This window comes from Callospermophilus lateralis, chromosome 15 (genome assembly GCF_048772815.1).
Source record: "Callospermophilus lateralis isolate mCalLat2 chromosome 15, mCalLat2.hap1, whole genome shotgun sequence".
Lineage (NCBI taxonomy): Eukaryota > Metazoa > Chordata > Mammalia > Rodentia > Sciuridae > Callospermophilus > Callospermophilus lateralis.
In genome coordinates, this window is record NC_135319.1 from 41,603,329 (window position 1) to 41,616,276 (window position 12,948).

The 12,948-nt window shown below is 38.6% G+C and overlaps 1 protein-coding gene across 1 annotated transcript in view; it reads left to right on the forward strand.

The window, feature by feature from the left end:
- The first annotated feature begins 6,554 nt into the window (after positions 1-6,554).
- Vps26a (VPS26 retromer complex component A) overlaps positions 6,555-12,948 on the forward strand; it is a 35,612-nt gene continuing 29,218 nt past the window's right edge. The window contains exon 1 of the mRNA XM_076834687.1: positions 6,555-6,647. Coding sequence (XP_076690802.1) covers positions 6,645-6,647 — 3 coding nt within the window. The 5' untranslated portion in view covers positions 6,555-6,644. The remainder of the gene's footprint in view (positions 6,648-12,948) is intronic.

A 12,948-nucleotide genomic window follows, 5' to 3' on the forward strand; every position in this document is an offset into this window, starting at 1 on the left:
GGGGTGGGAGGTGTAGGGTTGACGGTGTCTTTCAATTTGTACTTTTGAGTAACTCTAATTCATAGTCAGTTTTCTTCTCTGATATTTTATAATCAACAAAACCCCATTGAAGACCAAGCCACCAGGAATGAACTGTCCAGACTACTCATCATTTAATGGAAGAAAAACAAATAACTGCAATACATTTTATGTTATATTTTTCAAATCTGTAATAATTATAAACAAAAACGCCAAGGCAGCAAAGAGGAGGGAATGATTGATTGTACAGGAGTGTTTTGTCTTTCTTTCCTCAGCATGTTGTTGGTTTTACTGTTTGAGTCACTATTTAAAATATTAATACAATTGATCTTTCAGAACTCTATTTGTCTTCTCAGGTTTTTACTGAACCAGGGCTTCTTAGCCTAGTCATTATTGGCATTTTGGACAGGATATTCCTTTGTTGTAGAGGACTGCCCTGTTTCTTTTTTTCTTTTTCTTTTCTTTCTTTCTTTTTTTTTTTTTTTTTTTTTTTGGTGTGTGTGTATGTGTGTGTAATGTCTAGCAACATTCCTGATCTCTAAACTCACTCAAAGCTGCTTGGTTGCACCCTGCCCCTAGATCTGACCATCAGGATGTCTCCAGATGTTGCCAGACATCTACTAAGGAGAAGACCCTTCCCTCTTGAGAACCACTTGCACCAAACTTATGATTATTTTTGGACTGAAGTCCTATCAATTGTAAGTCCTATTACCATAAAATGGTATAGTGTGATCTATCATTAATCTATGGGAAGTAGGAACTTGATTTATTTATGTTTTTAGCATGGGGGATCAAACCCAGGGGCACTTAGCCACTGAACCACATCCCCAACCCCTTTTATTTTTTATTCAGAGACAGGATCTGGCTAAGTTGCTGAGGCTGGTTTTGAACTTGCAATCCTCTTGCCTCAGTTTCTTGAACCACTGGGATTACAGGCATGCACCACAGCACCCGGCTAGGAACTTTATTATCAAAATATCTCAGCTGGCTGGGGTTGTAGCTCAGTGGTTGAGCGCTTGCCTGGCATGCATGAGGCACTGGGTTCAATCCTCAGCACCACATAAAAAAAAATAATCGTAAAAAAAAATATCTCAGCTACTTACATAATTTGTTATCAGTGGCTTATGTACAAATCTACATTTTTAGATGTTTGTATGTCAATTATTGGATATTTTGTTTCTTTACATTCACATGGACAAAATGTTAATTAAATAGGACTTTCAGAGAATAAGAAAGAACTCTTGGAAATTTAAAATGTAAAAATATGCATTAGTTACATGCTCTGTGCAATAAATTACCAAAAATCTTAGTGGCTTAAAACAGTAAACTTTTTTTTTTTTTCCATACTTTCTGTGGATCTGAAATCAGGGAGATTACTTGGGTGGTTCTGTTAAGGAGGTCTTCCATGGAATGTCAGTCAGGATGTCAGCTGGGGTTTTGGTTATCTGAAGACACCATTAGGGAGGAAGGTCAGTTTCCAAGATGGTGCACTCACGTTACTTGCTATTCACAGGCGGTCTCAGTTCTTAGTTGGACCTCTCCATTGGGCCATATGACCTGGGCTACTTGATTTCTCTAGGAATGAGTGATCCAAGAGAAAGTAAGCCAGAAGCTGCCTTAGAAGTTGCACATCATCCCTTCCACCTTATTCTGTTGGTTACATAAAGCAACCCTGACAGAATTTGAGAAGTGATTATATGATGGTGTAAATACTGGAAGGCAAAGTCATTGAGGACCGTATTAGAAGATGGCTTTCATAATACAGAATAAAAGTCATTACAGGGTTTGGATCATGAAATTAGAAAAATCATGTAGAAGGGAGAATAAAAAGCCAGAAAATAGGAAAAATAAGAAACTAATAATTCAGAAAAACCAATATGTGATTAGCAGAAGATTGAAGGAAAAACCAGGAATGGTGGCACATACCTGTAATCTCAGTGACTCAGAAGGCTGAGGCAGGAGGACAGCAAGTTTAAGACTAGCCTTAGTGAGGTGCTAAGCAACTTAGTGAGACTGTGTTTCAAAATAAAAAATAACAAGGGCTGGGGATGTGGCTTAGTGATTAAGGGCCCTTGGTTTCAATCCCCAGTACCTAAATAAATAAAATTAAAAAAACAAAGATGATTCAAGAAAAGAGGGGAGAGAAAAACCACACATACACAAATACACACATAAGCTCAAACAATGAACAATTGAAAAATAGAAAATTTAAATTCCATTTATGAGTACCAAAAATACAAATGCTTAGAGATATGTCGGGAGCCATTCTCACACGTGACTGGGTGACTCCCGGTCAGGGTCTGAGGCGCTCTGGCTGTGTCGGAGCTTTCCCGGCCCTCTCCTGTTGAGAGAACCTGTCCGTGTAGGGGTGTTACTGACCACTGACCCCGGAGGCCCAATCACTGACCCTGACCTTGGAGTGCAGCCCCCCTTCAACCTTCATTGGATGGAATTATCCCCTGAATTTCTTGCTCCCCAATAAAAGGCTACTCCCTGGCGTGCTCGCTCTCTCTCTCTCCTGCTAGCCCTGAGTAATCCTTGCTGCCCTGCCGGGCGGTTAGAGGACCAAACCAGAGAGGGGAGCCGTCTGGGACCTGGTCATAGAAAAAGGTAACTGAGTCTGTGTGTTTATTTCGATCTCTGCTAGCTAACTTTTATGCCAAGAACCTCATTAATGAAACCATTGCGCTGGCCGCATGGTAGAGAGATAAATTTAGCAAAAGATATATAAGGCACTGAAAACTACAAAATGTTGCTGAGAGAAACTTAAAAAGACCTAAATAAATACAGAAATACACAATGTTCATGGATTGGTAGGTCCAACATTGTTAAGGTACCGATTTTCATTTTAAGAACCCCAGTGAAGCCATGGACTCAACTCAATCCCAACCAAACTCACAGCAGATATTTTTTTTTGGGGGGGGGGAGGGGCAGGGTGGAGGTAGAAGTGTACTGACAATTCAAAAATGTATAATGACATACAAAGAACTTAGAATAACCAAATCATTCTTGAAAAAGAATAAGTTGGAGTAGTTACATTTCCTAAGTACAAAGCTTACTACAAAACTTTACTTATCAAGAGAGTATGACATTGCATAAAGAAACAAAAAGATCAATGTAACAGAATCAAAGTCCAGAAATAGACCCATCATTATATATTCAGTAGATTTTTGACAGACATCAAGCAATTAAATGGGAAAGGAAAGTATTTTAAACAAATGGTGCTAAGCTGAGCACAGTGGCACATGGTAGTAATCCTGGCCACTTGAGAGGTGGGAGGCAGGGGGATCCCAAGTTTGAGGATGGCTTGGGCAATTTAGTGAGAACTTGTTTCAAAATAAAAAGTAAAAAGGGATAGGGATGTAGCTTAGTGGCAAAGCACACACCTGGGTTTAATCTTCAGTACCGGAAACAAAAACAAAAAGCATGGGCTGGGGTTGTAGCTCAGTGGTAGAGTGCTTGCCTAGCACATGTGTGGCACTGGGTTTGATCCTCAGCACCACATTAAAAAAAAAATAAATAAATAAATAAATAATGGTATTGTGAAAAAAAAATTAGATGATTCATTAAAACAACAACAAACCCTCCTAAAACAAAAACAAAACAAACAACAACAAAACAACAACAACAAAAATGGTTTTGGAACCACTTGGACTCAAGCCCTCAAATATTATTTTACACTATTTGCGAAATTTAATTTGGGATGGATCACACACCTAAATGTAAAAGTCAAAAATTCTTGAGTCATCAATAAATATTGTTAGGAAAACAAATAGGTGAGCGACAGACTAGGAGAAAATATTTGCAATTAATACATGATATAGGACTTGTATCAAAAATGCTTAATAAACTATAACTCAATAACAAGAAAACAAATATCCCAAATAAAAATTGTCAAAGTCTTGATAGACACTTCACAAAGGGAGGTTCATAAGCATGAAAAAGAGCTCAATATCATTGATTATTAAGAAAATGCAAATTAAAATCACAGCAAGATAATTATATCCAAGAATGATGATATTGAAAATAATGACAACACTAAATGCAGATGTAGAGATATTTAATTTTCATACACTGCTGATTTGGGGTAAATCGGCACAACCATTTGAAAAATAATGATTGATTGTTTCGTTCTTTTTTTTCCCTAATACTGGGGATTGAACCCAGATGGTTGTGCATGCTAGGCAAGTGCCCATCACTGAGGTACCTCCCCTGTAAAATTTCTTATAAAATTAAATGTATTCCTATCCTCCCCAGAAATTCCATTTTGTTATATTGAAGAAACATTTGTACATGAATGTTAATAGCCATTTATTCACAATAGGGAAAAAAAAAACTGGTGAAAACAGATGTCCATTAATGAGAAAATAGGTAAATGTTCTGTGGTTGGTTCACACAGTAGGATACTCCTAAGCAATGAAAAGGACCAAAGTATTGATACATAGAACAAAATAAATACATTTGAAATTCATGATTGGGCTGGAGCACTCACCCAGCATGTGTGAGGCCCTGACAGATAGTTCCTAGGTAACACACACACACTAAAAAAAAAAACAACCAAAAAAATAACATTATGGTTAATGAATGAAATGAGACACAGAAGAGTTCCTTACATATATCAAAAAATATATGTACAATTTCTCTTTCCTATTCCATAAGTTACCTTTTCATTCTATTGATTAGTGTCCTTTTAAATTTTTTTTTTTTAATTTGCTTGTTCCAGTTATACCTGACAGCAGAATGCTTCCATTCACTGTACACAAATACAGCACAATTTTTCACTTCTCTGATTGTACACAAAGCAGGGTCACACCATTCATGCAATCATACATGAACCTAGGATAATGATGTCTGTCTCATTCCACCAACTTTCCTATCCTACTCAGCCCTCCCTATCCCTCTTTCCCCTCTGCCCCATCCAAATTTCTTCCACTCATCCCATGCCACCCCCCCCCCTATAGATTAGCATCCATTTATCAGAGAAAACATTCAGCCTTTGGTTTTTTGGGATTGGCTTACTTGGCTTGATTGTGTCTTTGATGCACAAAAGTTTTAAACTTTTATGTTGTCCTACTTGGCTGTTTTTGCTTTTATTGGCTTGTGCATATGGTGTCATATCCAAGAAATCATTAAGTCCAAAGTCACGAGGCCAAGGCTTTCCTCCTGTGTTATTATAGGAGCTTTTTGGTTTAGAAATGATGTTTGTGGATTTAATCTATTTAATTTTTTTGTACATAGTGCAAAATAAGAGTCCAAGTTTATTCTTTTCCATATGAATATTCAGTTTTCCCAGCATTACTTTTGAGGAGACTATCATTTCCTTAGTGTTTTGGCACTCTTGTCAAAGCCCTTGGATGAAAGAGCTTTTCTTAAAAAAAAAAAAAAAAAAAAAAAACCAAAAAACTTTTTAAGCACAATTTTAGCATAGCAAAATCGAGCTAATACCTTCTCCATCTGCATGCTAATTTGCTTTTTAAAAGCGTCCTGTTTTAGTGAAAAAGATGACTGATTTTTCACTTTTTTACATACAAGCATTTAAACTACAGACCCCCCCAATAAGAACTACTTCAGCTACATCCCACAAAGTTTTATAAGTTGTATTACCTAATATCTTTTAGATCAAACTAATTTTAAACTTCTATTGATCTCTTCTTTGACCTAGAGATTTCAAATTGCTTGGTTTCCAATTATTTGTGGAGTTTCTAGCTATTTTTTGTTAACTATTGGAGACCATATTCTGATTTCAATTCTTTAAATATGACACTCCCTTTAGGGCCCTTCTTCCCACTCTTGATTTTTGTTTTGTTATATGGAATGATTTTTTCTTTTTGATTTTATATATAGAGTGCACTGTGGTGGTTCAACAGTTTTGAGACTCTGAACATCTTTTCATTCATCTGGAGATCTTCCAGGCTTACTTTATAATGACCAGGACACAGTTAAAGCCAGAGAAGTCTTCCGCAGCCTCGCTGGAATTTAGGAAGCAACGGATGTTGTACTCAAGATTTTTCCCCTATTGGTCTCTTCAGAGGCAAGAAATTAATAAGTTGTCAAAACTCAGAAGCCCCGGGGTAGGATGGGGAGCTGGGTTGTTCCAGAAGACCCGGTCAAATCCGCATTCAGACAGCACGTGTCTTGCGAGGCCTAGGGAAGCGGGGTCTCTCCTTGGTCTCGGCGGCCCAGAACCCAGTGAAGGAAAACGCCAGGCACGAAGCCTCCCGAGTCTCTCAAACTTCCACAAGGGAAAGGAACTGGGTGTGGCCAAACAGTCCGACCGCTCACTGCCAGTCACGTGATGGAACAGCGAGCCAGGAGGACCGGGAAACCTACCCTCACCCGGGCCCCGCCCACACGACGTCATCCGCGGTGGCCCCGCCCCACCCTCTGGAAGAAGGAGCACCAGGCCCCGCCTTCAAACGGCCTCTCCTGGAGGGCCAGGCCGGCGGAGGGAGGCCGGGAGAGGCGCCGGTGCAGGGGGAGGGGAGTAAAGGAAGGGGGTGGTCACGTGCGGCGGGCGGCTGGAGGTCACGTGACGGGGCGCCGGGTGGAGGGAGCCGGGGCTGGGAGTTCTCCTGAGAGAAGAGGAGTGAAGTGGCGGGGACGCGGCGGCGGCGGCAGTGCTGACAATGGTGAGTGCGCGGCGGCCGGTGCGCTAGTCTCCCGCCTTCAGCCCGGAGCGCGCGGCGCGACAGCCAACGGCGGGCGCGGCGTAGCGTAAGGAAGGGGCGGGCGGGGAGCCGGGAGCAGGTTAGGCCTGTCCGGCTACCCCGGGTTCGGGGGAGTGCGAGCGGCGCCGCCTCTTCCCGGTCTCGACGAGGCCCGAGGACCGGCAGGCGGCCGTGCCTCTCCTGGCCATGTCGGAGCCTCTGCCGGCGTTCCTCGACCGGCTGTGGGGGCCCTGGCTGGGCACCCGGACCCCGCCCCTGCGGGGGCCCGCGGCCGCCTCCCCGCCCAAGGTAGCAGGTCCCTGCGCTCCTCCCCGGCAACCTCGCTTCCATGCAGGTTGGGTGACCCAGCGTCCCCCAGTTCCGGACTCTGGTGGACTTGGTCACTCTCTTATGAGCTTGATAAACTCCCTTATTTTTTATCCTGGATACGGTGACTCTGTGATTTCATGACCCTACTTGAGGGTGGATGTTGACACTTGTAGAATGGGAGAGAAAGGGGTGTCTGAATGGGGTGACGTTTTTAACTCCGAACACTGAGTTTCGTGTCCGCGGATTTCAGCGTTGACTTCGTTTCCTTCCCTAAGCCGTTTCTTTAACTTAACGCTTCGGGATGTTGAAATGGCCTAGGAAGCAGAGGAGGGAGGGAAATCAGTTTTCTAACCCCAGTTTGTGGGAAGCACAAACGTGGGCACGGTGGTGGTTAACTTTGAGTGTCGGCAGCCTCCTCTAGATTGGATCTCATTGGGCTCATTTTACGGTAGCATTCGTTTATTCGTTTCATTTGCTCTGCATGCTTTGAGTGCCTACTGTGTGCTTTCCGTATCCTACCTCCTTTCCCAAAGCTTGCTTTTTAAATAAACTGAAACTTTTGGCTAACGGTCAAGCCAGTTTTTTTTTTTTTTAAGTTACTTTGAATAAATAACTTCTAAAGTCAGAAATTGCTTTGCTTTCATGTAAAGAAAAAAAAGATGTATTAATTTTTGGAGTTTTTTTTTTCCTTTCATTTATTGTCCAAGGGCCATAAACAAAACTGCTTGCTTTCTTTTAGCATACAGTCTAAGGGTAAACATTAATTTGTGTAAACTGATTGTTTAACGTGGAAATTACAGTTGTGATAAATACTGAGAAGGAATTACTGGAGGACTTCACCTAGTCAGGGAGTTGGGGAAGCCTTCTCTGATTATAATTTGAAAAGAAAACTTTATAAAGCTCTCCAATTTTTTGCTTATATGTGTAATTAGTGCTTTTACTAAGCTTTCTGCGATATGTTAAAGAACAGGTTTATTTTCAAGTTACTTGTCAAACAAATGAAATTGTAAAACTTTGAAACGTTGAAATGGCACAAATGTATGTGTGAAAATATGCTGTTTCATTGTGTGTAGGCTAAGCAAATAAATTTTGAGAGTCTCCCTTCCACTTCACCTTGATCTACATTTCATCCACCGGTCTTGGTGCACTTTGTTCTATTAGGACTAAAAAATGTCTTTTATGTATCCACATGTAATTTTGCTACATGGTAATGCTTAATGTGGGGTTTACACATTGTATGAAAAATCTTAAATTAACCCAAAGTTAGTGATTAATATGAGGTTTAGGTAAGATTAGAAAACTGAAAACAATCGCTATAATGTTTTACTAGTAATATATTGCAGTTTAGGTATTTAAAAGTGACCTAGAAGTTTTATTATTTTCTTTTTTGTTTTGCTGATACTGGGGATTGAGCCCAGGGCCTCACATGTGCTAGGCAAGCCTCTCCCATTGAGCTACATTACTAGCCCTAAGAGTTTTTTTGTTTTTAATATTTTTTTTAATTGTCATTGGACTTTATTTTATTCATTTATATATGATGCTGAGAATCGAACTCCAGTGCCTAGGCAAGCGCTCTAGCACTGAACCACAACCCCAGCCTTAGCCCTAAGAGTTTTAACTTGTATTATTAATTGTGTAGTATTGTTCTTGAACATTCTTTTCTGGGGATACTTGTAAAGACAAGTGCTCTGCCACTGAGCCATATCCCCAATCTAAAAATCTCATACTCCTATTGCTCACTTGAAGTTATCTTTGACAGAAGATCTCAATAGTATTCTTTCAAAACTGCCTTCTGTTATTTCAGCAAGTGTAAAGTATCCTTTTTATTACATTTTCTTTTTCCTATTTTTATACTGGGGATTGAGCCACATCCCCTGCCCTTTTTAAAATTTTTTAATTTTGAAACAGGGTCTTGCTAAGTTACCTAGGGCCTCCCTAAGTTGCTGAGGCTGGCTTTGAACTTTCAATCTGCTTACCTCAGCCTCCCTAAAGTTGCTGGGATTACATGTGTGCACCACTGCATTGGGCTGTTTTTACAATTTTTATTCCCTTCCTTTCTTGTATTTTACTTTCTCTTTAACATATCAGAAGTATTATAATTTGATTGTGAATAATTAGAATTAAATATCATGACTTTTTATTTGAAATGTGAGAATATATAATCTTGAAATAAAATAAAACCAAGACCTTGGGTAAAGAATCTTTTACTTTCAACGGCTTTTAGAAAACAAAAAAGACAAGTTCTTTTCTCAGTTTTTTTTTCGATTGTTGACTTGTGAAATATAATACTTTTTTGGAGTGTTCTTTTGAGTAAAACTATAGGTTCATTTTTGATATGTCCCAATATTTAAAAAAAAAAGCTGTATGTTAACCCAATGCTAAAATCTTATGGCATAGTTAACTTGTTAAAATGCCCAACCTAACTCTTTGGCATATCCTATTTTTTGTTATACCTTTTTTTTTTTTTTTTTTTTTTTAAGTTGTAGTTGTTGGACACAATACCTTTATTTCACTTATTTATTTTTATGTGGTACTAAGGATCGAACCCAGGGTCTCACAAGTGTGAGGTGAGCGTTGTACCACTGAGTCACAACCCCAGCCCCTTGTTATACCTTCTGATTCCTCACCATTTTAACTTTTAAAAAATGTTTTATTATTTATTGATGGACCTTTATTTATTTATTTGTTTAAATGTGGTGCTGAGGATTGCACCCAGTGCCTCACACATGCGAGGCAAGTGCTTTACCACTGAGCCACAACCCCATCCCCATTTTAACTTTTTTTAATTGTATTGAGAAGGAAGTCTGTTTTTTTTTTTTTTTTTCATTTTTAGTTCTGAAATATTTAATGCATACAGAAAATAATGTAGTACATGACACCTAGGTTTTTCTTTTTCTTCTTTTGGTATTGGAAATGCACTCAGGATTGTTTAACCACTGAGCCACATCCACAGATATTTTTATTTTTATTTTACTTTTTAAATTTTGAGACAGGATCTCACTAAATCCTGAGAGCCTCAATAATTTGCTAAGGCTGGTCTTGAACTTGCAATCCTCCTGTCTCACCCTCCCAAACTGGGATTACAGGTGTACGATACCATGCCTAGCTGCATGTATTTTTAATGCCTAGGAATTTTTAATTTTTAAGGATTGGTATCAGGACAAGACTTTTTGTGTATGATTATTAATTGTGTGGTTTTCTAAAACTAAGTCTTTTGGCAATTTTAATTAGCACTGATTTTAATTTTGCCAAAATTGTTTTTATTTATTTTGGGAGGGGGAACTGGGGATAGTACTCAGGGACACTCGATCACTGAGCCACGGTCCCAGCCATATTTTGTATTTTATTTAGAGACAGGGTTTCACTGAGTTGCTTAATGCCCCACTTTTGCTGAGGCTGGCTTTGAACTCACTATCCTCTCTTTTCAGCCTCCCGAGCTGCTGGGATTATAAGCATGTGAAACTGTGCCCAGCCAAAATTGTATTTAATTTTTGATTATTTGATTTTTATTATTTTTCAAATACCAAGTGCAGCTCTGTTAAATATTAAAATAATATATAATGTTATAAAAAACTGTTAGAAGACAGTTTTTATAGTTTTCACAATTTACTTTTCCTTGAAGTAGCTTTGATAAGTGTCGGGTTAAAAATTAATATTTCTGCCTTAATTTTGTAACTCAAATGAATTGATGTTGTGGGTGTCACAAGGGAGAAGAACTCATTTTCTTCTTACCCTCACTGCCAATTGGTGTTCTCTTTTTCTGCACCTGACTTTGTTTCCCCAATTAAAATAGCTACTTGGAGATGTTGCTTTTATCCTTTCATAAGTTATCTATCCGCAGTAGTCTCCTCTCTTGTTGGCTCAGTGGTTAATAGTGCACATAGTTAATAATTAGTGGATTGATTTTGAACTGTTGTACATCTTTTAAAAAAAAAAAATTTTAAGTTGTTGATGGACCTTTATTTTTTTTATTTATTTGTATGTGGTGCTGAGAATCGAACCCAGTGCCTCATGCATGCTAGGCAAGCTCTCTACCACTGAGCCAAACCCCAGCCCCCTTCCCCTCCAAACTGTTGTACATCTTATCTGTAGTCTTCTCTTAGGAGAACATGTAGTATTTTAAAATTTGCCATTTTTGAGTAGGTTTTGAGTTTTAAGACTTGGAGTGTGAACACTAACTAGGAATAGATAATGCAGGTAACCTATCATTGAAGTTTTTCATTCTCTCTAAATTAGTTCATTGTAGTTTTCTGATAAAAATTTTGAGTTTGTTGTTCCCAGAAAAGACTAAAACATCACGTTAAAAAGAAAATTTGGGGGGATGGGGGGTTGTAGCTTAGTGGTAGGGGGCTTGCCTAGCGTGTGTGAGGCACTGGGTTCAGTCCTCAGCACCACATAAAGATAAATAAATAAAGGTATTGTGTTCATCTACAACTAAAAAAAATATTTAAAAAAAAAGAAAATTTGCTATTTGGAATATATCAAAAACACTAATTTGGTAATTCTTGTAGTTTCTTGAAATTATAAGCCCACCCTTTTAATATAGGAGTAATGAAAACAAAGAAGCAAGTCCACATTTTGGGAAAACACTGTCTCAAAATTTGATCATAGTATCATTTGTGACCTACAAAGCCTTTTGGAGGCTCATTATCTTGCTTGCCATTCCCTGGCCACCTCAGGACAGAGCTGACCTTGTCTGTGCTTGAGTTCCATGCTCTAGGCTTCGCTATTAGACCAGTGCTAATTTGCTGGGAAAGGGCTGGCATTACCACCTATTCTAGATATCATCCAACTTCTTTTGTATAGTCAATTTTTTCCCTATTATTAGAATGGTATGTGTATGTTTAAATTTAACATTCCAATAGGTATTTCAGTGCCTTCTATTAACTGCCACTGCTGCTCTAGGTCCTGTCTCTTCAGTGAGGAATAAAGGATATGGTGTCCTCACATAGTTTACAGTGTAGTAGGAGTGTCAGGCAGTAAAGTCAACCTTGCGACACCTAACTTTGGAGAATCCAGTTTGGATTAGGGAGTTAGGGAGAGTCTTATGAAAATGACTCAAACTAAAAGGATGAGTTAGGTTAAGGTACTTTGCTTGACTCTAGGACAAAGAATTTGGCAAATGTGATGAACTTTTGCAGAAAAATCTTAAGATCATTTGAGGCTGATGTAACTCAAGAGATGTATAGAGCTAGATATATGTAAGATGTTACAGGATGCAATGTGTGTATGTGTACTATTGAAGTTAACATTATGTATAAGGATATATCTTGATGAATTTCATAAAGTGTACATGCCTGTTTGTCAAGTGCTCAGAACAGAGAACAGTACTAGCACCCCACTTATTTTATTCTTCCTCCCACTTCTTAACTTCTAATATTACAATGTACATTACATGTTTTTGACTTATATGTATATGAGATCGAAACAGAATGTATTCTCCTGTGTGGCCTCTTGGACTCTTTCATTCAACTTTTTTTTGTTGCTGTTGCTGTTGATAGATATTTGGATTGTTTCCATTGGAGGCTGTTATAAACATATTTGTCTCCTGTAAGTTTCTGTTTAGGAATATATTCAGGGATGGAATTGTTGGGTTATGGGATGATCTTCAGCTTTATTAGATCATGCCAAACTATTTCCTAAAGTAGTTCCAATTTATAAGTTCACCAGCCCATGGAAATATTTTATAAACAGGAAATGCTATGATCAAATTTATGTTTTTTAAAGACTACCCTGCTTGTTGTATAGGGTAAGTTAAGAAGGGATATAGTACATGATAGAAGACTATTATCTTGTAAATTAAAAAAAACCAAAAAAACAAAAATAGACTAGAAGACTGGCTTTCCTTAGTGACAAAATAATTTTTGGCTTGTTTGTTTTGGTACTGGGGAATTGAACCTAGGGGTGCTTTATCACTGAACTACATCCCCAGTCTTTTTCTTTTTTCTTTTGA